This window comes from Sebastes fasciatus, chromosome 20 (genome assembly GCF_043250625.1).
Source record: "Sebastes fasciatus isolate fSebFas1 chromosome 20, fSebFas1.pri, whole genome shotgun sequence".
In the NCBI taxonomy this organism is placed as follows: Eukaryota; Metazoa; Chordata; class Actinopteri; order Perciformes; family Sebastidae; genus Sebastes; species Sebastes fasciatus.
Window position 1 is genome coordinate 2,518,886 of NC_133814.1, and position 27,777 is coordinate 2,546,662.

Sequence of the window (27,777 nt, forward strand, 5' to 3'; positions counted from 1 at the left end):
AAAGTTATGACTTTATTCTCGTAAAGTTATGACTTTATTCTCGTAATATTAAGAATTTTTCACGTAAAGTTACGACTTTATTCTCGTAAAATTACGACTTTTTTTCTCGTGAAGTTATGACTTTATTCTCGTGATATTATGACTTTATTCTGGAAATCTCAGATGTTTTTTCCCTCAATGTGGCCCTAATACTCCGTAGTACATTTGCTCTCTAGTTTGGTCATTGTTCTATTCTAATGTTTTCTATTTGACCATAGTTGTCATTTGTCATGGGAAATTATAGTTGTAGCTCATGTTAAAGTCTAACAAGCTCATTGTCACCAGATGCACATAGAAACATTCTTACAATGTTGGAGAGGTGGAACGAAAAAAGGCAAAAAAATGTAGAATCCGCTCACTTTTCTTTGCTCCCACAGTAGTTTTTTTTTTTTATTGTCACTGTGAAATCACAGGTCTTTATTTCCACAAGGACCATATTATATACATATCTCATGATATCAATAAGCAACGGTGTCCAGTCTTAGAAGTAATTGTCTACAACCCAAGGCAACTGTGTATTCATCATATTCAAAGGACAATGGAATTATCATCAGCCACAGGTCTCAACAACTGAAAAGCAGAGCAATACATCATTTCATATATCCAGAGGTGGCTGGTGATTCAAAAAGTTGTGGAGGACAGGAGGAAAACCAACCCACGACGTCATGTTATTTTACACTAGTTGGCTACTTATCGCTACTTTCTTTCTTTAGTAAACAAATGAACATTCAGTATAACAATAAGAAAAGAACCAGGGGTATATCACACTAAATAAATATATTAAAACCTACATATAGGCCTACTGAGGGTCTTAATAGCCTTTTCTTTCTAAGTCAAATTTGAAAGTGGTTTCACATATTGCTCAACTTCCTGCAAGAAAACAACAAAATAAGGTATTTATTGTTAAACTCCTATTAATGAATACAAGATTAAAAGAATACAAATTTATTATAAGAAAATATGTTTTGGGGTTTTTGAAGAAACCAAACACCACATTTTCCCATAATAATGTCTTTAAAGATATGATCAATGACAAATTTGTCTTTATAGGTCTATTATTTTTTTTCATTTCTGCATGTAGTGATTGACAAGGTAATATTTATTAATAATTCTGAAGGACACTTCCATAACCTTATTATTGGGTATTTATGAGGAAGAATCCAGACCTTCTTCCAATAGCCTATATAAAATGTACAAATCAATTTCAATATGCCATGATGACATATCAACATCTCTTTGAAAGATGGCAGGTATGACTCTCTTGTTATTATTTTGGGGATGTAGTGAGAAACTAGTATTGATAAACTAATATTCTTCCTACTGGGGAGTCAGCTGGGCTAGGGTTAGGTTTTTCTCTACATTCTTATTAAGCAGTAAAACAACGACTTACGAGATTTCTAATAAACAATCACTGCAGGTTCTGCACGGGGATGAACCTCGCGTTATAAAATAGAGGAGGGGCAACCCCCTCTGCCTCCATGGAACAGCCTCTACTGCATATATCCTATATTATATGTAGAGTCAGACAAAACCCAAAATTAATAAAAGAAAAAAGAAAAAAAGAAGAAGAAAAGGTAAAAGAAAACTATTTACAGATAGATATAAAATATACAATTATAACAATAATATGAATCATTCGAGATGGATGGATGGATGAATCATTCGAAAAAATAATTAAAAATATTGTATAATTATATACATTTATATATATATTATTTATTTATATTTATATATATATATAATTTATTTATATACATAATTTATTTATATTTATATATATATATATAATTTATTTATATTTATATATACATATATTGTTTATTTATATATACATATATATTATTTATTTATATTTATATATACATATATATATTATGTATTTATATTTTTATATATTATTTATTTATATATATATATATTTCACAACTCTTCATTTAACCTGTTGCCTTCTTTCAGTGTGATCCTCCCACCACCACAGAGGTTGGGCTGTTAGCGGAAATAGGACAGCTGACAGGACTGTAACAACAAGCTAAGCTAGCTAAAATTAGCATGAACACGACCGGAAACTGAAGAGTTTCTGTACGTTACCTAAATTAAAAACGTAAAAATAATTAATGTTACAATTTTTTGTTCGAAAACACCAGCTAATATGCACATTTTATTAATGTTTCATATTATATACAGAGTAAACAACTACACAAATATACGGTAATCATTTCTTTTATTCTGAAATGTTAAAGCGGAAGCTGTCCCTGGTCTTCCTTGTTGACTTGACGCTGGTCAACAACAGCTGCTCTGCCAGAGACGGTAGTTGGCGATGTGACATGAACGTCAGCCCACCTGTGTGAGCTTTAACAGTAGAGTCCATGGTGTCGCTGTGAGCTGAGCTGCAGTCTCTCAACAGGTGAGTTAAAGACGGGACTAGCTGCTAACTTGTGGTGACGCACGAAGGTGGTGTTTAGGTGGAGGACTGTAACGTTAACGAGACTTCATCACTGAGCTGTCTACACTACTGGATGCTAGCTAGTAGCTTAGCTTACCATGCTAGCATGCTAACGCTGTCCACCAAAGTAACACACGGAACGTAAACTCACCAGCTTCCCACTCAGCAGGTGAACATGTGTTCAGTAATGCTCACACATCGCTGTTAACAAGTTTGCTGCTTGTGATAATGGCTGCCAACGAGCCAACCTCAGAGTAGAGTCATGTTAGCAAGCTAAGCTAGCTCTTCAACTTGTTGAGAGAGAGCTTCCCTGCTCCTCTAGTGGAGCCTGATGAAAAGCTAGTTCAACTTTTAAATGCACTACTGTGTTACTCTTCACCTTTTAATAGAACTTTTCTCGGGTAAATGATGTGCTTTGTAAAAAAACAAGTTTTTTAATCATTTGTTGGCCAAATGTAGCAAATCATTTCACACATCACTTATACAGTCTATAGAAAATACTTCTACTTTTAGGTCTGACAGTTGCCAAAACATTGCTAGTGTTAAGGTGGACCAAGATGGTGCTCCTTTTGCACATTTAATTACTGCACTTGAGTTCATGGACAGATCATGTCTGAGTCTGGGTGAGTTTGTTTTTGTTTTAGTCTTCTTTAGGGGGGTCCAGGTGGTGTTTAGGGGAGATAGCAGGTCAGCAGTAGATGTCACATAGAAGTGGTGTACATCATCTGAAAGCTGGGAACCTGAAGATTAGCACTGTATGTCAAGTTTTTCTAGTCATAAATAAGAAATAAACATGAATTAATTAATTCATTATTTAAAATAAATTTGAAAAGTGTATAAGGGTTTAAAACATTATGATATAAGTATATGATGGTCATCCCCATGCTCATTTAGGTCTCACAAGTTGTTGCAGCAATTTTTTGGTTGATACCATTCGTTACACAGATTTGATGCTAAATTTAACAATTTTTTATCCATCAAGAATTGATAAAAATTACCAATATTCCCTCCAAAATACCACATTAAGACACCAAGACCGGAGGAACACCATAGAAAAGACCATGCTGTGATTTGGGATCAAAAACTTTTGAAATTTGGAGATTTCTGCAAGAATTGTATTTTTCGGCGATTGGATGACGAGCACTTCTTTTGTGTAAACTGCTCAGAAACCCCCTTAATGTCAATCTAGCTATTCTTAGTTAAATAGTTAAACTTTTAAATGCACTTCTAGCGTTACTGTTCTCCTTTTAATAGGACTGTTCTCGGGTAAATGAGGGGCTTTTTCAAAAAATAAGTTTTTTAATCATTTGTTGGCCAAATGTAGCAGATCATTTCACACATCACCAAGCAATTCTTTAATTAGTCTTATACAGTCTATAGAAAATACTTCTACTTTTAGGTCTGACAGTTGCCAAAACATTGCTAGTGCTAAGGTGGACCAAGGTGGTGCTCCTTTTGCACATTTAATTGCTGCACTCATGTGTTCATGGAGCGATAATGTCTGGGTAAGTTTGGTTTTGTTATTGTATCAAATGGAAGAGGAGGTTTCTAACAAATGATCTGAAGCTGAATTGTAGGAAGTGTACACTGTCTTTGCCATGGTGATTCAGGTGCAGTTTTTAACCTTCTGAGACCCACAATAGAACTGCTTTAGTCTTCTTTAGGGGGGTCCAGGGGGTCTTTTGGGGGGAGATAGCAGGTCAACAGTAGAGGTAACATAGAAGTGGTGTACATCATCTGAAAGCTGGAACCTGAAGATTAATTTGAGATGCAGCTCAGCACTGTATGTCAAGTTTTTTTTTTTAGTCATAAATCAGAAATAAACCTGAAGTAATTAATTCATTATTTAAAAACAATTTTAAAAGTGTATAAGGGTTTAGAACATTATGATTGAAGTATATGATTGCCATCCCCATGCTCATTTAGGTCTCAAGAGTTGTTGCAGCAATTTTTTGGTTGATACCATTTGTTACTCAGATTTGATGCTGTGATTTGAGATCAAAATCTTTTGAAATTTGGAGATTTCTGCAAGAATTTAATTTTTCTGCGATTGCATGGCGAGCACTTATGTTGTGTAAACTGCTCAGAAACCCCCTTATTGTCAGTCTAGCTAGGAAAGCCATCCATCCTCTGAATGCTCTAGGTCTCTAGTTTGGTCCATCCATCCTCTGAATGCTCTATGGTCTCTAGTTTGGTCCATCCATCCTCTGAATGCTCTAGGTCTCTAGTTTGGTCCATCCATCCTCTGAATGCTCTAGGTCTCTAGTTTGGTCCATCCATCCTCTGAATGCTCTAGGTCTCTAGTTTGGTCCATCCATCCTCTGAATGCTCTAGGTCTCTAGTTTGTGGCTGTAAAGTTTCATGAGGCTGTGATTATCCTAGAGGTCACCACAGGTCATTTTAAACAGTGAGGTTAAGTTTTTAAAAAATGGTCTCACTAACATCACAACATCGTCATACATGAATACAGTTGGGCTCACTGGATCCACAAGAATCTCAGCTTTACAGTGATACCCAATTTATGGAATTCAAGACTGTTCAGGGAGCCCAGTATGCAGAAATATTCAAACACACCATTTTAGAATAGGAGAAAATAACACATTTATACTGCATGCAAAAAACTGCATGTGACTATCATAAAGTGGGCATGTCTGTAAAGGGGAGACTCGTGGGTACCCATAGAACCCATTTTCATTCACATATCTTGAGGTCAGAGGTCAATGGAACCCCTTTGAAAATGGCCATGACAGTTTTTCCTGTCTAAAATTTGGCCCAACGTTGGAGCGTTATTTAGCCTCTTTCCTGACAAACTAGTATGACATGGTTGGTACCAATGGATTCCTTAGGTTTTCTAGTTTCATATGATAACATATGATATCTTTAAAACATTGTGATAACTCTTTCCTACGCTCCATCTCCTTCCCCTTCCCCATCCTCTTCTCTTTACTCTCCTTTACACTTCTGTGCTAAATCTCCCTCTGGTCATCTTCCTTATTACTACTCTTGCTTGCTGTTCCTTCCCGTCTCCCTCATCCTTTCCCTGGCTTCTTCTCCTGCTTCCAACAGGAGCACCATGGCAATGTGGATCCAGGCCCAACAGCTGCAGGGTGAGGCATTGCACCAGATGCAGGCGTTGTACGGCCAGCACTTCCCCATCGAGGTGCGACACTACCTGGCCCAGTGGATTGAATGCCAGCTCTGGTACGCAATAGACTTTGGTCTTTATTTTTATTCTGACTAGTGCAGTGGACGGGCTGAATGCTTGACCTGTGATGTTGCTGCTTCCAGCTTTCTCAAGAATTGCTCATACAAACAAGTTCACGCTCGACACTGCGCTTCCTTGGGTTCCTGAGAAATACCCTGCCATGACATAGTTGCATCACACACTCAAGTTGCAGCTACTCGCGGTCGGAAACACCGGTGAAATACACCGGTGAAATACACTCTGGTTCATAGGGGCAGACTTTACCGTCTTCACCTGTCTGGGGCCCCAACTAAAAGGGCCCCAAACAGCTATAGATTTATTATGATGTTTAGATAGATATGAAAAATGTTGAATCATGTTACTACTCTAACTCACTGTACCCCATAATAACTTACAAAGGCCCCAAAAGCACTTAAAAAATATGCAACTCAACTGTATACTACTTACTGTGTACTTCTACTTCAGAGGAAAACATGAAGTAGTACATTTATCTGACAGAGTAATGTTACTGTTAACGTTGCAGATTTAGATTTGACTCTCAAAATATAACCATTCAAATATGATGCATTATTATTCATTAAACTATCCAACATCGTATTGGAATTGAAAACTCCACCTTGAACAGACATTACAAGACAAGTACATTTAAGTACATGGTGTTGATAATGCCTCTCTTTCAATCTTCACTTTAAGTAAACATTTGAATGCAGGTGCTGGGTGCTGGTTTAATCACTGTTCTAAATCAGTGCTCAAGATACAGTACATTAAACTGCGGGCATAATAGCACACAGGGTCTGAAATTAACTTTTTTCACCTCCTGCCACTGTGGCGCGCAAGTCTTTTTTTTGTCTGCCACTCAGAAATTTGATCTGCCACTTTTGTCATTCAATGTTTGATATATTTTACATAAAAAACACAATATACACGATAAATTACAGTGTTCAAATTACACCGTAGCGTCCGGGAGAGCCCTGTTTTTCTGGGGAGGGAGGGTACTGTACACAGTACTGTACTGTACTGTACTTTGTTACTGTCATCTATAGTGGTTACACAATTCAAATGATTGATTATATATATATATATATTTGCTTTGATTAAAAAAAAAAGATTTTTTTTTCTATTGATGTGAAAACATCTCCTTCAAACAACTGGATTAGTTTGGATTAGTTCAAGTTTCTCGCCAAAAACTCAATTTTACGAGATTACATTTGAACACATCATGATAACGTTGTAATTTGCCTTCACCCAATAGTCCTTTTTCCTGAGCCGACAGTGAACGTCTCATAATAATAACTGAATGGCACCTCCGTTAACTTTAGTAGCTCCGGTATTTATCCAGTCAGGACTGTGCTGCTAACGGCTGCTAACAGCTAACGTTACTAACTCTCCTGCTGCTGATTTCAACACAGGTTTGTTGTTCACAGTGTCGCATTACCAGGGAAAAATAGGGTGCACCCCCTCAGGTTTAGCAGCGGCATAATTTCAAATGCTATTTTATCCTATCCACGTGTCTCCAGTCCAAAACAAACTGAAACATGATACAGCGTGCGTATGCGTCATTGTGCAGCGTAACTGCATCACATAATCGGAGCATCAATAAGAGGAATCGATAGTCACGAAGGCATGACATGCCGAGGAATCAGACAACTAGGAACCGGTTCTCTATTCCATCTCTAGCATTTTAACCGCCTGCCAAAGTGACAGATGTCCTGATGATTTCACCCACCACTGCCAACAATTTACCCGCATTTGGCGGGTGCTAATTTCAGACCCTGATAGCACATCAGCAGTACTTACATGACTGGGACTCACAAGAGAAACTAATGCATTAAACCGAACAAAATTAGAAAAAAAATAATAATGATTTGAATGTGGCCTAAGTTACGTCCACTGGTGCATGTAGAGCTAAGAATTACGTGCACAACTAAAATTTTATGTACGCTACCGTGCATATGCACGTGGTATTTTGAGCCCTGACGCGTCTATATAGATGCTTAACAAATACCAGGCGGTGAGCTTCAGTGTGCTCGTGCCTCCACCAGTCCAAACTCGCTGTGCAGCAAAGCGTTTAAGACATCCACCGTACATGTCTGACCACTGTTTCATTTTGGGAATTGTCAAGTTTGTTGAACCAACAGCTGCTGTAGCCATTCAGCCTCTCATACTTTTTCATTTGTTACAACACTATCCTTTTCCACAAGAAAATGTAAATGGATATCAATATTAATGTGTTTTTTTGTGGTTAATTGTGGGAGTGTAGTGCGCACATTTCGAAGTTGATTGTGATTTATAATGGAAATTTGTGTGTAGGTGTGCATGTTTTATAAATCTGATTATGTTTTTTTGCGTATGCCTTTTTGTCTTTTGTGCGCACATAAACTTTCAGAATGGATCCAAGGTACAGTTTTATAATTGAGGCTCCATCACATTTCACCTCCCTAGACTGGCTTCTAGAAATGATTTAAAAAATGTCATTGATATTTCTTGGAGCTGTTAACCCCTTATACCCCACTTCGGTACTTGCTTAACTTATCTTACTTTACATGATTATGAGTGCTACATACATAAGTAAAGTTTATTATCATAACATTGTTTCATTTCATGTTTGATAGTCAAAGTTGATGAGAGATTTATGTAAATGATTTAGTCCTGTGAGCCAAAGTGGCCATCAACAGCTGGTCTTAGTGAAGCAACATTGAGCTTGGTATTGGCTTTGGATTGGTTAAAAATGTAAAAATGTGATCTCACAGGGATTCAGTGGAGTTGGACAACCCATCGGAAGAAGCCAAAGCCAAGCGTCTGCTGGACAACCTGGTGGCCGAGCTGCAGAGGAAAGCCCAGCTACAGGGAGGAGAGGACGGCTTTCTGCTCAAGATCAAGCTGGGCCACTACGCCAGCCAACTCAAGGTACCAGTCAGCTACTGTAAGATGAGGGAAAACAAGCCTGCCCTGAAACCTTGTTTTTACCAGGCAGTCACTAGAACATTCTGAAACTTTGTTGCATTAAGCGTGAAGCAGGTCTTATTTCACAGCTGTAGTCATACTCTGTCAGCTCAAACAAACCTTTCTTGTGCTTTTATCCTGTGGGATTCCTCTGTTACCTTCACTCATGTATTTTCGGAGCATCACAAACATCCTGAAATGAGTCAGTGTAATATTATTATTATTCTTGCAAACAATTTAAAAAGGCACAAAGAGCTATACCGGTAAATAATTGAGTGGCATTCATGTGTGTGAGATGAATTAGTGTGAGGTGAAAGGTTAGTGTCCTCACATAGAGGCATGCCATGTACTGCTAAATGATGAAAGGTGCTGATGATGGCTGACTGGTTCCCTCACGTACTGGTGACTTAGTCTGATGACAGACTGGGACAATTTCAAGGTATTTAATAGCCTGTAATAGTAATATAAATAAATAGTAATATAAAGTTAAATGATTATTATCCAGCTTTTACTGTCAAATATTGGCTCTTCTATACTGGTCCACGGCTCGGGCTTTGGGAACCTCTGCTTTAGGTCATTTATGGGTACTAAGGAGTTACCACTATGAAAGTTATTTTCACTCTGTCTCGCTTTAAAAAAAGAGTAGAGCCATGAAAGTCAGCTGGACAGAAAGAGCTCTGACTATACTACTATACCAAATTGGTATAGTAATGGACTAATCAATCTTATTAATCATTGGTGTGATGTATCTGCAGAGCACTTATGACCGCTGTCCTTTGGAGCTGGTGCGCTGCATTAAACACATCCTGCACTCGGAGCAGAGACTGGTTCAAGAAGCAACAAATGTAAGTGTACATTCCCCAGGTTGTGGCTGAGTTGAGATGTTGCATGTCTGGAAGAGGATTGAAAAATGCTGTTGGTCATTACCACAAACATTAAATTACATAAAGAGTCATGATATTAGTAGAATCAAACTGAAGGGATAAAAACTGAAATTAAAATATGGACCTTTTTAAATGCTCTGTGTGTGTGTGTAGGCCAGCTGCGGGAGTGGAGGGCAGGCCATGGACAGCCTGTCACAGCGCCACCAGCAGATCAACCAGGCCTTTGAGGAGCTCCGCCTGGCCACACAGGAGACTGAGAATGAACTGAGAAAGCTGCAGCACAGCCAGGAGTACTTCATCATCCAGTACCAGGAGAACCTGCGCATCCAGGGTGAGGACGAGGGACGTGCTAAGATGTAGAAAGTCACGTACAGATCTGATTTTGCTGACAAATACACACACACAGTTGCACTCATAATCTTTCTGTTTAGGATTTTTTTTCCACTGCTCCTGGTGATTTAAACAAGCAGTCCCGATCCAAAAATGAGTTTCTGCCCATCATAATACTCAAGATACACAGCAGTCGGTAACTTTGAGCAAATGTGCTAAGTTATTTTATAAAACCGTCACTATATTTTAGTGCATGAGACAGGTAATATGAAAAAAAAAAAGAAAAGTTTCCTCTGCCTCCTATTAGAGCTCCTGACGGCATTTGCAAGATTCTACTGTAACCGTGTTTTGTTTCTCTGCCCTGCACGCAAGCAGGATGGATTTTAAACATCACCAACCGGTGTGACTCCCTATCTTTTGTAGAAAAAAATGACCTGCAGCCAGCGGCTGGGTAAAGAAGGTAACTTTGGTAACTTCTTTACCCAGAGGTGGACAGTGTTTTTGTGGTAGCTGGTGTTTGTAATGTCCTGCCTGTCTCCTGCTTCCTGCTTTGTTAGCCCAGTTGAGCAGCCTGTCTTCAGTGCCTCAAGCTGAGCGCACCCAGCGGGAGACCACCCTACAGAGCAAGAGGGCCACTGTGGAGGCCTGGCTCACCAGAGAGGCCACCACACTACAGAAATACAGGCTTGTATGAAGACACGACACACATTTCTCTCTCTCTCACACACTCACACACTCTCACACACACACACACACACACACACACACACACACTTTGCAAAACCACAGGTTGGCGTCTTGAAGTCTTTGAACAATCTTAATGTATTATTAAGATTTTTGTGGAGAGATTAATTTATATATAAACCACAATATACATCTGTGAATCCTTCAGTGTGCGTTCATTAATACTGAGACTGATCTGACTCCATAGCAATCCATTGTTTTTGTGAATTTGCCCTTAAGAGTCACACATGCAAATGTTTCTCAGCATGCGGCTGGTGGTGTGTTTGCAGGACCTGTCAGAACAACACCAGAAGACCCTGGCCCTGCTGAGGAAGCAGCAGACTCTGATCCTGGATGAGGAGCTCATCCAGTGGAAGAGGAGGCAGCAGCTGGCTGGCAACGGGGGTCCTCATGAGGGGGGACTGGATGTCCTCCAGTCTTGGTATATAACTGGATTGTTCCAATTATTTGAATCATTATTATAGGTTTAATGAAATGGTTTTACCTACCTCAAGCACATGCACGAGTTCTTTTGTGATGTAGAGGGAAGTTTGAATTTGAAGTTGATAAAACTTTATATATCACATAAATCTAAACAGGATGTACATGCACTCACATAGAGGAACCCAGCCTCATTCTCTCCTCTTCCCCTTTTACTTCTCCACCTCCTCCTTCCTTTCCACCAGGTGTGAGAAGCTGGCCGACCTGATCTGGCAGAACCGGCAGCAGATCAGACGCTGTGAACATCTAACCCAGCAGCTTCCTCTGCCGGGCCCCATGGAAGAGCTGCTGAGCAAACTCAACGCCGACATCACCGATATCATCTCCGCCCTGGTTACCAGGTGAGAACTAGACGTCCCCCGTCTTCGGTGTTGCGCGGAGGTCGTGGGCCATCCCTCGTATACCTGGAGTGATAACTGTGTTCTCAGTAGGTGGAGGGCTCCTCCTGGCTTGTGCCTGTTCACCGATTCTGATATTTATGGACACTGGTCATAGCCAAACTGAGGTGAGTGTCTGATATGGTGACCCTCTGGATAGCATCTTTACTTTTTGTAGATGATGTAGTTTGGCTGGCTTTTGTCAGATTGTGACCTCCGGTGCACACCGGAGTGGTTTTGCAGCGAAGGATATCAAAGTGTGCCACTCCTATTACTCCTATTAGATCGTGTGATCCATCACTTACTTCTCAAGCACCCAACATGGTCAGATGTTGTTTCACTGGTCCATTTATTTGACCTTTTTTTTACCCCACACGGTTAGAGCTGAAGAGTTTGTGTTCAACCTCCCTAATCTCTTGTTGTCACCTTATCAGACACTCAGTCTGCATTGTAGTTCCATATTTACACTGCTGCTCAACCACACAATTACATTTCAAAATTACTGAATAAAGTTTCAGTTTCACTTCTCTCTTTTATGTTCATTCTGTCTCTGTCTTGCTCGCCCAAAACATGCTCACTTTATTCCCTGGTCCACAAATAAGTCCTATTCAACCTCAACCTTTCACCATCAGCTGGCAGCACACCACAAAAGGCCTGCCTTCATTTTTCTTGTTATTAAATGTATTTGATAGGGACCATGTTCCATAACCGTTATCTCAAGCAAGGAGACGTTTTGTTGTTATTCCATATATAAATTTAGCTTCTAGCTGCTTTCCATCTGCAATCCCTCGTCTCTGCATACCAGAGGTGTAACAGTGTCACTGTGCTGTTTTGTTGTTGCCGTTGTTCTATCGGCTGTTATACCGGTGGTACCACATTGCTCAACCTCCATGAGAATGTTTTTGCAAAGGGTGCCGGAAAGGAAACTGACCAAATGTTGAGCCTCAGATTAAAGAAGAGAAATGCAGATTCTGTCCTTCCCATTGAGCAATGGGGCAGTCTTTTTACTCTTGCAAGGACGCTGTAGAGGTAACGGGTGTTTCCCATCTAGTCTACATTTGCTTTGTCAACATTTAGTCCGTTTTAATTGAACCGTGGTGCGGTTCATTTGGGCGGTTGTGAATGCAGTAATCAAACTCTGGTGCAGCCCAAAACAAACGGTGCGAGACCGCTTACAAGAGGTGGTCTCGGACCGTTTCCAAGTGAACCAAAATGCAGGCCGCCACTGTGCGCTGGGACCACTACGGTGAGCATAAACCTGGCTTAAGCGGGTTGTGGTGACGTCTCGCAGTCTGCAACAAGTGTGTGTTGCGAGTAGGGATGTCACGGTACAAGAAATCTAGCAGTCAATACCAATACCAGTGAATTTCCACGATTCTCGATACCAAATTTGATACCATGGTAAAAACAAAAGAAATCAACAATAAATCCCATGTAATTCAACACATACTCTTTTATTAAAAACATTTGAACATTACAAAAAGCGCTCTGCACATGTTGACCGTCATCTGACTGGTGTTGTCAAAAGTTTATTAACCGGTGGGAACATTTTCCTCACTGTCACATCCCTACCAATGACCGTTACAGGCATCGTATGGTACCTTCACTTTTTAAACATTTTGGCATCGACTTGGTACGGAAGTGTCGGTTCTCGTAACATCCCTAGTTGCGAGCGAGACTTAACTCGTGTTTGTGCAGGAGACCAGAGAGAAAGATGTTTTTAAAAGTCTCTGTCTGTTCAGCTCTGGCTGTGGTTTGAAGTTTAGTTTCTCTCCTGCGTCCCCGTTTGTACTTTCAGATATCTGCTTTATTTTACGGTTTCACATTCGCTTTCAGCTGTTTAAGATTCGTATTAAGCATGATAAAAGCTTTTAAATAACAAAAGAACAGGGGACTTTTATTGTGAAGAATTTATAGGAAATTAAATTAGTTCATCACCGAATTAGCGGAGCTTTGTTAGCGGCTATACTTCAATAAGTATAGCTGCTAACACCCCTCAGCGGTGGCCCCATCCCAAAGCAGTCAACCTAGGGCAGGGGTCGGCAACCTTTACTATCAAAAGAGCCATTTTAGGCAACAAAAAAAAATCTGTCTGGAGCCGCAAAACATTTGAGCATTGTGATGAAGGTAACACAGTTTATAGTCTAATTAAATAGTATATAAGTCTAATGCAGGGAGGGACAAAGTGCAAATATACTACAGAGTATTAAGGCCACATTGAGGGAAAAAAAATCTGAGATTTCCACAATAGTCATAACTTTATGAGAATAAAGTCATAACTTTACGAGAAAAAAGAAAATAACACGTAAAATTACTACTTCATAATATTATGACTTTATTCTCGAAATCTCAGATTTATTTTTTTTCCTCAATGTGGCCTTTATACTCCGTCGTACCATAGACCTACAACAATGATAAATAAAAATGAAAATGTAAACAAAAAACAGTTATTCATTTCCATTTTTAAAGATCCATAGGGAGCCACTGGAGAGGAGCTAAAGAGCCGCATATGGTTCTGGAGCTGCAGGTTGCTGACCCCTGACCTAGGGGAAACACTGATTCTAAACGTCACTGCATCAACATCACTTCCTTTTGATGACTCAGATCATTTTGACCAACCCATCATGTCTTTGTCCCCCGCTTCTCTTCAGCACCTTCATCATTGAAAAGCAGCCGCCCCAAGTGTTAAAGACCCAGACCAAGTTTGCAGCCACAGTGCGCCTTCTGGTGGGCGGGAAGCTCAACGTCCACATGAATCCACCTCAGGTCAAGGCCGTCATTGTTAGCGAGCAGCAGGCCAAAGCTCTGCTGAAGAACGAGAGCACACACAGGTGAGGGACACATGCCGGCACGCAGTAAAATAACGGCTGATTTCAGCAGGTACTTGTTAGATATTAAAAGACAATGAATTGTCAGTTACCAAACAAATAGAAATGGTTTCATGGTGAGATTAACATGTTTCCAGCTACAGTCACTAAGAATGTATTAATCCTTTCTAACTGCTTTTCTTTTGCCTTGGTAGTGAAAGCAGCGGAGAAATCCTCAACAACAACTGTGTAATGGAGTATCACCAGGCCACTGGCACCCTCAGTGCACACTTCAGAAACATGGTAAGTTCTGCTGGTGAAGTGTAACAGTGATACATTACTGTTATTTTTTAAAAAACTCACAACCATCATAACATCATTGTATATAGTAAATGTAGAATTGTTTCAAATACAACAGTATTTATTGATTATAAAAAGCAGACTCAAGAAGTTTTTCAATTCTGGGTCCCATTTTATTTTCCTTAGATGTATATATTTTTTTTTAATCTTATTTCTAATCTAATCTAATTAATCTAATTTAATTTTTATGATATTTTTAATATTTGAATCACGCATGTATGCATCTGTATATGCATCATGCATGCAGATTATAATTTTTTTCCAATATGAATGCAGTACATACTCAAAAACACAAAATAAGAGAATGAAGGAAGAAGCTGGTGTTCTTGTGTGTTTTTATTACCAACAATGACCTGATCCCTCTAACAAGTATTGTGTGTGTGTGTATCTAAAGCCTGATATTCCACTCAGCTTGTCAAATAAGCAAATTGGAGCATCTTCAGCTGTGAATCAGGCGTCTGCCTGATTCACAGCTACTCCTCAGAGATTGAGAACACAGTTGTTTCAGAATGCACTACATTGGCTGTGTTTATTGTAATGAAGGAATGTGTCTCTAATCTCCTCTCGTGTCTTCATACAGTCACTGAAGCGGATCAAGCGTTCGGACCGTCGCGGTGCTGAGTCGGTGACGGAGGAAAAGTTCACAGTTCTGTTTGAATCGCAGTTCAGCGTCGGGGGCAACGAGCTGGTCTTCCATGTCAAAGTAATCAGATAGGAAATTTGACCTTTTCATACTAGTGAATAGAAGCTGAGCAGCACTGGGTGTCTTGCTCGGTTATCGAATGGTTAGCTCTACTTTTCGGCAATCTGCTACTGATTTCTTCACCGTCTTGGTTTCGTTTGTAAGGTTTAAACATGCGGCTCTTTAGCCCCTCTCTAGTGGCTCCCTGTGGATTTTTAAAAATGGAAATGAATAACTGTTTTTTGTTTACATTTTCATTTTTATTTATCATTGTTGTAGGTCTACGGTACGACGGGGTATTAGGGCCACATTGAGGAAAAAAAAATAATTGGAGATTTCAAGAATAAAGTCATATTACGCGAATAAAGTCATAGGTTTACGAGAAAAAAAGTCGTAATATTATGAGACAAGTCAGAATATTATAAAGTAGTAGTTTTACGTGTTACTTTCTTTTTTTCTCGTAAAGGTATGACTTTATTCTCGTAATATTAAAAAAAAAAAAAAATTCTTGAGGGTATGACTTTATTCTCGTAATATTTCGACTTTTTTTCTCGTAAAGTTATGACTTTATTCTGGAAATCTCAGATTTTATTTCCCTCAATGTGGCCCTAATACTCCATAATACATTTGCACTTTGGCCCTCACTGCATTAGACTTATATACTTAGACTATAAACTGTGTGTAAGCTGTATAATGTTTTGGCTCCAAACAGATTTATTTTTTTTATTTTTTTTGCCTAAAATGTCTCTTTTGATAGTAAAGGTTGCTGACCCCTGGTCTAAGACTTCCCCATGCCTGATGCCTACATGTTAAACATGTAGTAATAATTGATAAATTTGAATGAATCTTTCTTTAATCTGTTACTCTTGTTGTGTCTGTAACCTGCAGACCTTATCGCTGCCTGTGGTTGTGATCGTCCACGGCAGCCAGGACAACAACGCCACAGCCACGGTCCTCTGGGACAACGCCTTTGCTGAGCCGGTGAGTTGGCTGCTCATGGATGGTCTCTGTTTTTATACTTCACCCTGTCAGGTGGAGATTGTACCAAGTAATAGTTCCCCATAACCTCATACACAGTGTCAAGTCTTGTTATATTCTATATTTTCAACAGATCCCACATACAGACCCAAACTAACAATGAATGCATCTACTAACAAGTATTGTGTGTGTATCAAAAGCCGGATTTCCACCTAGAATTGTCTGTCTCCTCTGCAGGGGAATCGATTCACCTATGTATCGCATATTAGAATCAATATATTTACTTCATTTGAGTCTATGCAGAGGTAAAAGGAAGTTACCGCTTTTATTGTCGTAGTCAGAGTAACGTGACGTCAACAATGGTGAATATGGTGAGAGACGACTGAACAGATGAACTCACAGAGTCCAGATCTGAACTCATCCACTGCCCTGCTTTTTTCCCCTCCATGTTTTCCCACCTTTCCCCGTCTCCTCAGGGCAGGGTGCCGTTCATCGTACCAGACAAGGTCCTGTGGCCCCAGCTGTGCGACGCCCTCGATATGAAGTACAAGGCAGAGATGCACAGCGGGCGTGGCCTGTCGGAGGATAACATGGTCTTCCTGGCACAGAAAGCTTTTACAAGCAGCAGCAACAACCCCGAGGACTCCTGCAACATGACCATATCGTGGGCTCAGTTCAACCGGGTGAGGCCAGCTCCTTTCCACAGCTCAACAGCTCACATCAGTCACACACACATAAACACAGAAAAAGCCCAAGTTATCAACCAGAGTAACCTGGCTCCTTGTCTGCCTGTAAACCTACTGATGATGGAGTATGTTTCATTTGTACAGGAAAGCTTACCTGGACGTAACTTCACCTTCTGGCAGTGGTTTGATGGGGTAGTGGAGCTCATGAAGAAACATCTCAAGCCTCACTGGAATGATGGGTAATGACTTTTTGTTTTGCAAGAAACTGTTTTATGTTGACAGCTAAGACCTCAAGATAGACCGATAGTTTAGGCTCATGGATCGTACCGGATTATACGTTTTTCTTTCCCTTCAGATATCCAATCCAGTGATTTTGGCACGTCCCTAATAAATACATACTGTAAGCTATTTTGTTGAGTTGCCTCTTTGCTAAATGCTCTGAGTAAATTTAAGTTCCCCCCTGGTAAGCAGCGATGCAGCGTATATGTTTACGGATTTTATTGTGAAAGGTAAGAACGGAAGCGGTGATTCGCTGCCGTCTGCCGTTGTGGCAATAATAAGGCTGTGTGTCAGCAAGAATCCGGCGATACGATCCGTATCACGATACGGTTTAGAATGAGTCGTTTATATCTACGTAGGGAGCGGGTCGTCTTCACGTAGTCCGTCATGTTGCACCGCCATGTTTCTACAGTAGTCCAGAACGGTCAAACCAATCCTGTTAACTTTTCCTGCTTGGACTGGAGTCGATAACGTTACTCTCTCCCGCCGCTCTCTCTCTCTCACGCGTCACCACTTACTTCCCATGTACACACACACACACACACACACACACACACACACACACTCTACATACTGGCTCTGCTCCAGATGACCTACGCTACTCTTTCAACAACCGGCTCCAGAGAGGAACATTTTGACGTCGGCCACCGTAGCTCTCCAACACGCTTGTCCCACTGGAGAGGCTTCAGTTGGTTGCAATCTCCTCACCTCCCCTCTAGATACCGCCACATCCCACACACTGGACCTTTTAATAGCCCTTTATACATGTGTGAAATAAATATACTACCAGTATTTAAATGATATGCTTTTCTGAACAATTCTATCAAACCTGACCGTGGCTCTGTTATCTTTTTCACCATTTTGATCCTTTTCCTAATCTTTAGACCACAGCCAACGCTGACTCAAGTGACATCACTTGAGGACATTTCTCACACTTCACACAGCTCCCTCTGGAGACACTAAAGACTTTTTCATATATGCAGTAGTACTCCCAAAGACCTGTAAACACAACTCTGATGGGTGAAATTGGTGCAGTCCCCTTTTAGATCAAATAATTCAAATCAAATAAACAATAAATGCTGAAAGGAAGTAAATGTTACTATAAAGTAATAGTTGGAACTATTCTCAGCTCTTTAATGTGTCTGATTAAAACAAACAGTTCTGAGGCGTATTAGTGAAGTTGTATTTGATTCATTTATTGAACAGGAAGTCTCATGGTTTTATCAGCTGTGAAGAGTGGGTTCTTAACATAAAGAAGCATACCTTGACCTGTCTCCACCTGCTACAACAGTAGAAGGTGTACCGGCTTTTGTTTGCAAGTGTGTACGTATGTGTGTGTTTCTAGGGCCATCCTGGGCTTTGTGAACAAGCAGCAGGCGCAGGACATGCTGATGTCCAAACCCAACGGCACCTTCCTGCTGCGATTCAGCGACTCCGAGATCGGAGGCATCACCATCGCCTGGGTGGCTGAGAACCCCAACAAACAAGGTAACAAACTGGAGTGTGATTCATTCTAATTAATTCATTCATTAAAATAACATAAGTGAATGAAAAGGCTTACAAACTATTGTTGCTCTGCTGAAATACAGCGTTCATTTTGTTCGCTTCAAGTTTGATTTTTATTTTTTATTTTTTTCCTGTCAATAATAATTCCACTCGTGTGCTTATGTATTCATACATGCGTGGCAAAGATTTTATATCTTAATCTCTGCAACAGTATTATGTTACGCCTCGGTAAATACAGTGATTCATGGTTGTTTCTGTTTTTGGCTAGGTGAGAGGCTGGTCTGGAATCTGTTGCCTTATACAACCAAGGACTTCTCTATTCGTTCCCTGGCTGACCGCATCAGTGACCTGAACCACCTGCTGTTTCTCTACCCCGACCGGCCCAAAGACGAGGTCTTCGCCAAATACTACACCCCTCCACTCTGTATGTATCAGCACAATGCTTGTTTGTTTTCACATCAACACATCACTGCTATGAGCCGAATACACATACGACAAATATTGTAAAGAAGCCCATATTTAGCATAATAAAATATTCTCAAATCATAACATGGCAAAACTGCAGCCCAACAGGCAACATCATTGGAAATCAATTAACAACACAAAACAATGACAGATATTGTCCAGAAACCCTCACAGGTACTGCATTTAGCATAAAACAATATGCTCAAATCATAACATGGCAAACTGCAGCCCAACAGGCAACAACAGCTGTCAGTGTGTCAGTGTGCTGACTGGACTATGACCGGCCTCCAAACTGCATGTGATTATCATAAAGTGGGCATATCTGTAAAGGGGAGACTCGTGGGTACCCATAGAACCCATTTTCCAGGTCAAGGAAGCCCTTTGAAAATGGCCATGACAGTTTTACCTCGCCAAAATTAGTTTTAGAGCATTATTTAACCTCCTTCACGACAAGCTAGTATGATATGGTTGCTACCAATGGATTCACATGACACCAGTATCTTCACTCTAGCTTTAAAACTGAGCCTACTACAACCCAAAAATCACAAGTTGAGTTAATGTGTTAAAGAAATTAGTGGCGTTAAAACAAATTTGCGTTAAAGCGTTATTATTGCGTTGACTTTGACAGCCCTACAAATAACATAAACTGAAACGAAGAATGCCTTCTTGACATAAACTTATTTACATATAACTCTGTGGTGTCATAGCAGGCTTTAAAAACCTAAGCTGGTGGAATAAGCAGTGTATTAACTAAGACAGTGTGTCTCTCTTGCAGCAAAAGCAGTGGATGGATATGTAAAACCACAGATCAAACAAGTCGTGCCAGAGTAAGTTGTTTTTCTTCTCTTTCTTTCTCTCTTTTTGTCGCAGCGGATCACCCTCCGAGTTTGCCTTTTAATGGCCATTTCATTTCATTATAAATATCATTTCTATTTATTTTAGACCGAGAAAGGTTAAGAAATGTTAAGAAATGTTAACAAAAGAAAGAATTCTGTCCACAGAAAAAACGTTTGAGGGCTTTTATTTTGAAATGAAAGCAGGAAGTGTTGATTTAAAAATAAGTCTTTACTTTTTTTTTCATCTCCGTGACATATTCTACAGATAGACATGGAAACTGTAGTAATCTTGCTGGTATGATGTCAATATACAGTCAATAGATCACTTTCACTGTCTGTTGCTGCTGTGAGACGCGCGCGGCACACCTCAAAAATAGTTGAGACCTCTATTCTCTAGAAGAGACGCAGCTGAGACGCGCATGTGAAGCACGTGAGACGTGCGTCTCACGCGGGCAGTGTGGCTGCTCTAACCCGTTAACACGCTAGCAGCCGGCTGCTAGGCTGTATGGGTTGTAGCTGCTGCGGTAGTGGGCCAATCACACTTTGCATTAAATCAAAAAACACTTGCAGTGATTGGCGGCAAGCAAAACCATACAAATAGTTTTGTTTTTTTCTAAATTTGGGCACAAAAAAAGATGCGTTGACTGGAGAAGTTTCGATACTACGGGGTTGGTTTTTGACCAACACCTGCCTGCCAATCAGAAATGAGTATTTTTTCTTAGGATAATATGTCATTGTTATAAGATGTGGTCAGTCAGTAGGGCTAGACATGTGATCATAGACATATTCATTGCTGAAATAAAGTGTGTGCACATGTCTCTGGTAGATTCACCACCCCGAACCCTGAACCCAGTGGAGGAACTCCTACGTTCATGGACCAAACAGCTTCTCCCTCTGTGAGCCACCCCAACAGCTTCGGTGTCTACCCTTCTATGTAAGCACACTCCTTTTATATTCATTAAAATAAGACCCTGTGAACACGACACTGAAAGGGGGAAATGTTTCCTTCATAAAGAGTACTTTTGATACTCACTGTAAAGTACATTTTGATGATAATACTTGCTTTTGCTGAAGTCAAATTCTCAGGGCGTTTACTTGTAGGGAGTTTGTTTTGTATTGTATTGCTGCTGCTACTTAAAGTGGCTATAATCTATATTTTTAGATATAGATATCATGTTTTCTCATAATATCTTGGGAAAACTTTGAGCGAATTTCTTGAAATTGGGAACAAACGTCGTCTTGTTATCAAGTACGAACTGATTAGATTTTGATGGTCAAAAACAAGTAAATGTTGGTTGCACCAGTGCAACCAATGTGATAATGATAATGTTGGATGTGTAACTAAGCAACTAATGTACATTCACCATATCAAATTAAAAGCTGATGATATGTCATGATGTTTCATGGGCAGCTTACATATCTTAGTTTCAAGTGTTATTTTGAATGTACTTTGACCAACTACATACGATATGTCCTAGCTGATATTAGTGAAGTCAGTTATAGCACATCCAATAAAAAAACAAAACCTGTAATTTTCCAATGAACCTCCTTCATGAAAGGCCTCTGTCTCCGCTGTCGTCCTGTCAGGAGTGACACCATGTTGGATGCAGATGGAGACTTCGACCTGGAGGACACGATGGACGTGGCCCGCCATGTGGAGGAGCTACTCCGCAGGCCTATGGCCAACCAGTGGAGCAGTCAGCAGTCCTGAATATGAAACCTGCTGAACCCGCTGCACACCTTCAGGTCTTCTCCATCTTATCTAACAGAAACGCCCACAACTGCAACCTAAATGCTGAAAAAACATGTAATCTCTTCTCTATCACAGGGAGTATTTGTCACTCGTTTTTATTTGTAAATCCATAAAATTCTTTACAAGACTTAAAGCAAGACTATGTAACTTTTGCTCTCAGCCTCTGTGAACACATGTAGCATTTACAGGATGATGGCAATGTCGAATTTTCCTTAATTTTCCAAGATTCTCTCAAGTCAGCTGCTTCAGAGACATCCTCATTGGAGGACTGAGAGTGAGTGGAATGGGACAACAAATGTGTCTCCCAGTGAGGTCCATCGGAGCTGTTGCTCTGTCATTAGTTTAGCTGTGGCTTAAACCTGTTGTGGAGTTCAACCCATCAGCTGTATCCTATAGAAACCACCCAACCACCACTAGATCTCAGAACCTGGGGCTTAACTTAATCCTGCTGCACACCTGGTTTAACTGAAGTTTCACTTAAAGAACCAATATGTATTAGATTTACTGTAATACATCATAAAATCACCAATGTTAGATTCTACCCGACCTGAAAAGCCTCGGCACATCTCTCTGTGGTCCGTGTGCTGCTGGGTTATCAAGGCAGTGAGTATTTGAGACACACAGCCGGTGAAGTGATTCAGACTGCTGCTGCTGGTCAGAGGCTAACGCCGTGATGCTAACACACGCTAACTGCTATCAGTCAGACCGGAGGAGCGGACGGGCCACGACTCCAATGTTTTGAATTTGGACCACAGTACCCATTTTAATACGCTAGCTGTCAGGGCTACATACATATTGTAGGGATGTCCATAATTAACTGTTTAACCGTTAACCGACATTAATCATTTTAACTGATAACGCTATCGGTTAAAACGGTTAAAAGAAATGTTAATAATTAACTCAAAAGCTGAGCGGCTCAGAGGAGCGGCTCGTCTCTTTAAGGAGAAAAGCTGGTCCACCTTAACAGCCCACCTTAAGAGGCGGAGCCGGAGTTGCAGGATACAGGAAGTCTTCCGGTCTCTGGCTCTCCTGAGTGGAGTGGAGGAGTTGTAGTTTCATAGCATTTATTCACCGACAAACTGTACACACACTGCTACACCTACGTTCACAGCTAGAACACCACCAACAACCTCACACTCACCACCAACACACACACACACACACACACACACAGTCTGTTGGAAACTCACTAAAGTTATGCAGACTACGTGCGGCGGCGGCGAACACGAAGCCTCCGGCAATGCTAGAGCTGCTAACGTAGCACAAATACACACACTGTTTGTTGACCACAAGCTAAAGTTAATCCGGGCAGACACACAGCTGACAACCTGCTAAACTACACTAGATGTGCGGTGGAGACTTTGTCCGCGACACTACACGCAGCATCGTAGCTGCTAAGTTAACGCTCCCGGACGGTGAACTGGAGACTCCCGTCAACCAATATCTGTTGTGCTCCTGCAGCTTGTGCACCGCTGCACGCGAGGCACAAATCTTGTCGGTTAACGGTTAATAATCGGTTAACGAGGGTCGGTTATCGGTTAAGAAAGTTTTTTCAAAATGAGCATCCCTAATCTTGAGGACACACTGTGTTTTGGTGAGTAACAGTGAATATAAAGAGAAACTTTGTTTACATTTCTATTAAGTACACCGTGGTACATTATTTTGTGACAATCAAAACTGCGAGTAGACTGATAAAATACCGCGTACCGTTTCATTGGTACTTCTCTACAACTTCTCCTCAGCAGTTAGAGAGACAAACTGCACAATCACAAATCTAAAATCTTTAATCACCATTCCCCTTAGAATAATAAAGGTCCAGCGGTGGTATGCTGAGTTTCTCTTAATCATCATCATTTTGACACAGCAGTCGGGTTTAACTGAGCACACAGCTGTGTTTTAAAACCCATTCTAAACCACAGCTAAGCTAGTCAGATGCTAAGCGACACAGCAGCAGCAGCATTGGTGTATTAACTTTGAGTTTTACTTTTGCGGTAAAACCAACAAAATGTTTTCTGTGTAAGACATAGTGCAACGAGAAGAGTCGACTGTTAACCTCCTGAATCGATAACGTCAGGTACACATCAGTATTTTTCTAAACATTAGCCACCCTAAGCTAAAAACCATTGACTAAACAAGGTTGAGTTTATTACTTCCTGTAAGAGAATGAGTTGTTTTATTCTTCACAAAGGTTACATAGTCTGGTTTCAAATACTGAAATGGAATTTGAATTCTGTCACCGCTATTGTTTGGTGCTTTTTTTTTTTTTTTTTAATATTTTATATTACAGCCATTTTCCTGACGTTCTTGTACTACTCTGCCTTAAAGCACCATGTTCAAATGGTCATACGCCATCATTTGGTCTCATGGAGTCAATAACTGCTTATTGATTTTAACACTTCTACAAGTCAGATTTATGTTTTGTCAGATTGAGTTTTAAATATAAATGTTGGTATAATATAATCATCTTAAGTGACGTATTGTCATTGTTTTTACCTTACATAATAATATCCATGAGAACATGAAAAGCATCCTTAGGGTTTACCAACCAACTGTACATCATAAGTTATAAATCATGATGTAACCGAATGAGTGACCGTCCTGATCACTCCTCTAATGCACTGTATTAGCTGCCTGGCACATTTCATTCTGCCCTAAAGCTGGACGTACACTGCACCACTTTAGTCCGTTCCTGGCCCCAATTTTGAGCCGCACGACTCATTTTAGAATCGGACCGAATTTCAGCTTTGACGGCCGTCGTTTGCCGTGTAAAGGAGGGTCCGATTAACTCCGTCCGCACGTTCTCGCGCAGTTAAATCCGACAGGCCGTGTTTATTTGTATTTTACGCATACAGTGTGATCGCTCAGGTTACAGCTGACGATCGGACCACACAGTGTTATTGCTCAGGTCATGGCTGACGATCGGATCGTACAGTGTGATCGCTCAGGTCGCGGCTGATGATTGGACCGTACAGTGTGATCGCTCAGGTCGCGGCTGACGATCAGACCCTACAGTGTGATCGCTCAGGTCGCACAATGTGAGCACTGAAATCGTAAGCTTTGGCTTTACGTCGCAAACGATCTACTCGTACAGTAGGAGTAGGAAGTACACAACAACACTTTTAATAACGTACAGTGTACCACCAGCTTTAGTGAGCTTGACATTTAACCTTCGTAAGCTTAAACTTGATCAAAAACCTAAAACGGTTAATCATTTTCAACAATAGACTAATAGGATATTGGAACCCAAACCCAGTGGATACACTGAGGTGCTAACAGGCCTCACCAGAAATGACAAACTGCCATTCATGTTGACGTCTTTCCAAGAATCAACTCCAACATCTAATATTGCTTCGTGGAAGTCGGACTGTTGACAGTTACAGTGAGTGACTATGATGTGTTCATAGAGAATCTTAAACATATTCCATGTATGAATATATGTTGTCAAAATGGAACCTTCAGTCCTTTGGCTTCGTCCGAAATCTCATACTATGCACTACATACCCAATATGTGTACTATCGATCAACATGCTTAGTTTGTATCTTTTCGGAGCAGTAGTTTACGTCGTCACTCAGAGCCTCCTTGCCGGTTGGAGACGTGTAACCATGGTAACCCGTGCCAACCTCATGTGATCAAAACAACCGTTTATGAGAATCAAATTCTGAATTAATTTAAAATATATATTACGCCTAACAAAGTGAAATGTTATACTGTACTTACAGTTAAATTGAAGCGTTATTGATGTTACAGAGTTGTCCATCAACGTCCGCTATGAACGTTGTCGTCACTGTTGTTCATGCCGCCGTAGTGTCCAGCGTTGCATACTGTAATATTTTCACCGGAAATAGCATGTAATTGGCATACTATTGGTTTCATACTAAGGTTTTGGACATACTGAAATATCTCACATACTGTTTTAGCGTACTAAATAGCATGTTAGTGTGGAATTCGGACGCAACCAATGTGTACTTCACTTTAGGTTATCTGTCAGTGGATTTCTTTGGGAGAATGCTCAGACCTCATACTTTATAATACTTCTTTCAGACAGAAGTGTTTGTTGAGTGTGTGTTGAGTTGTGTTCGATCATTGCCTGAATCCTGCTCTGCGTATAAAGCTTTTTCTATAGATCTCAGTAATGATCTTCAGTAAATGTTTCTTCTCTGTGGAGCCTTTGTGTGGAGAGACGAGGGCTCTGTAGATCTGTCTGTGCCTTGTGGATTGTTAAGGGACATTTTAAAGCCATTGCCATTAACGCTGCACTATTACCAGCCTCAACCAAGGAATGTCTAATTCCTTTTTTTAGAAAACAACTCACCCCAGAATGAAAGTTAACGCAGTAAACCTCAAGAAAACTCACTGTGAAAATAAATGTAGACGAGTCAAAACCAAATAATACCCGACAACTCGAGTTGAGGCGGGATACCTTTCTTAACTCTCATGCTGCTTTTGCCTCTTAGATTGTTAAATAAAAGCTGAAACTTTGATAGTGTACTAACTCAGCAAACGCGAACAAGCACTTTGATGCTCACACCAGCAGTTTTTTTGGATGTTTACGCTAATGCAGTACTCCTCCTCGTCTTTGAATCAACTTAATGTACGTTTGTCTTCGGTGTAATTCACTTCTCTAGCTCACTGCCGCCGCGTGTTTGCTGGCTTCTGTGCAGCCTGTGGCCGCTTTGGGAACTTTGTATTTACTTCCACGTTGTGCCACATTTTGCTGGAAGTTTTATGTTGGGATTGGGGACTTGGAAATAAAAGTTTTTGTAATGAATCATAGCCCACTGTGGTTTATTTCATATGTATTTGTTCTCCTCTTCCAAGCTACATAACAGCTGACCACCACTTTGCAGGTATATTTTGCACCTGCGTGAGAAGAAGTCATCTGCAGTGGTGGAACTAAGATTAAGTCATTACATAAATATGTTTTAATTTATTTGTAGTTTATTTGGTATGTATCATAATGTTTATAGCGAGTGCTAATATTTTATAATTATAATTTCAAGCTAAATTTACTTAAAATAGCTTCATTTTCCTGCTTTCACCTTATTGTCCATCTTATTTTTACTTGAAATGATGAGATGAATGAATGTTAAGCTGAGTTCACTCACCTCATTAAATGAAATGAAATCAAACATGATTTGCATATTCACAGACGTCTCAGCATGCTTTCTTTGAGAGTTAAAACTCTTTTTAGGAAGATTCAAGATTAAAGCCCTTTATTGTCATTGTGATATATCTGTCGTGATATATCTGTGAATATCAGGAAAAAAAGTCATAGTCAATAATGACTCGATATGATAGATTGTCCATAATAATACTATACTATGACTTTTTTTCATGAGCTTTTTCGACATCCTATACTATGACTTTTTTTCTTTTCTCTCGATATAGTATACTTAACTTTTTTCGACATAATATACTTTGGCTTTTTTTGACATACTATAGTATGGCTTTTTTATTTTTTCGACACCATACTATGACCTTTTTTCGTTATACTATACAATAACCTTTTTTGACATACTATTCTACGACTTATTTTATTTTTTCGACATACTATACTTTGGCATTTTTACAACATACTATACTATTACTTTTTTTGACATACTTTGACTTTTTGATTTTTTTCTACATATACCATGACCTTTTTTTGACATACTATACTATGACTTTATTTTTTCGACATAATATATTATGACTTTTTTGCGACACACTATACTATAACCTTTTCTGACATACTATTCTGACTTTTTTATTTTTGCAACATACTATACTATGACTTTTTTTGACATACTATAGCACGACTTTTTTTTCTTTTTTTGACATACTATACTTTGGCATTTTTACAACATACTATACCATGACCTTTTTTCGACCTACTATACTATGACTTTATTTTTTCAACATAATACACTATGACTTTTTTGACATAATATAGCATGACTTTGTTATTTCTTCGACATACTATACTATGACTTTTTTTTT

General features: G+C 39.9%; 1 protein-coding gene across 2 annotated transcripts; it reads left to right on the forward strand.

Moving 5' to 3' along the window:
- Nucleotides 1–2,285: 2,285 nt before the first annotated feature.
- Nucleotides 2,286–26,566, forward strand: LOC141758429 (signal transducer and activator of transcription 5B-like). 2 transcript variants are annotated; one of them, XM_074619848.1, is made up of 19 exons: nucleotides 2,286–2,443; nucleotides 5,549–5,683; nucleotides 8,438–8,594; nucleotides 9,386–9,475; nucleotides 9,668–9,845; nucleotides 10,402–10,532; nucleotides 10,858–11,009; nucleotides 11,254–11,409; nucleotides 14,097–14,276; nucleotides 14,468–14,555; nucleotides 15,193–15,315; nucleotides 16,183–16,275; nucleotides 16,749–16,955; nucleotides 17,103–17,197; nucleotides 18,583–18,725; nucleotides 19,012–19,167; nucleotides 19,984–20,035; nucleotides 20,871–20,978; nucleotides 21,632–26,566. In XM_074619848.1, the coding sequence occupies exons 2-19, from the start codon at nucleotides 5,556–5,558 to the stop codon at nucleotides 21,753–21,755; spliced, it is 2,361 nt and encodes a 786-aa protein (XP_074475949.1). In that variant the 5' UTR covers nucleotides 2,286–2,443; nucleotides 5,549–5,555; the 3' UTR covers nucleotides 21,756–26,566. The 2 variants fall into 2 exon arrangements, with proteins under 2 accessions (XP_074475949.1, XP_074475950.1); XM_074619849.1 differs by lacking the exon at nucleotides 15,193–15,315.
- Nucleotides 26,567–27,777: the final 1,211 nt, after the last annotated feature.

Coding starts and splice junctions, on each gene's coding strand:
- LOC141758429 (XM_074619848.1), top strand. CDS start 5,556: ATGGCAATGTGGATCCAGGCCCAACAGCTGCAGGGTGAGGCATTGCAC. Junction 5,684..8,437: donor TGGATTGAATGCCAGCTCTG/GTACGCAATAGA, acceptor GTGATCTCACAG/GGATTCAGTGGAGTTGGACA. Junction 11,010..11,253: donor CTGGATGTCCTCCAGTCTTG/GTATATAACTGG, acceptor CCTTTCCACCAG/GTGTGAGAAGCTGGCCGACC.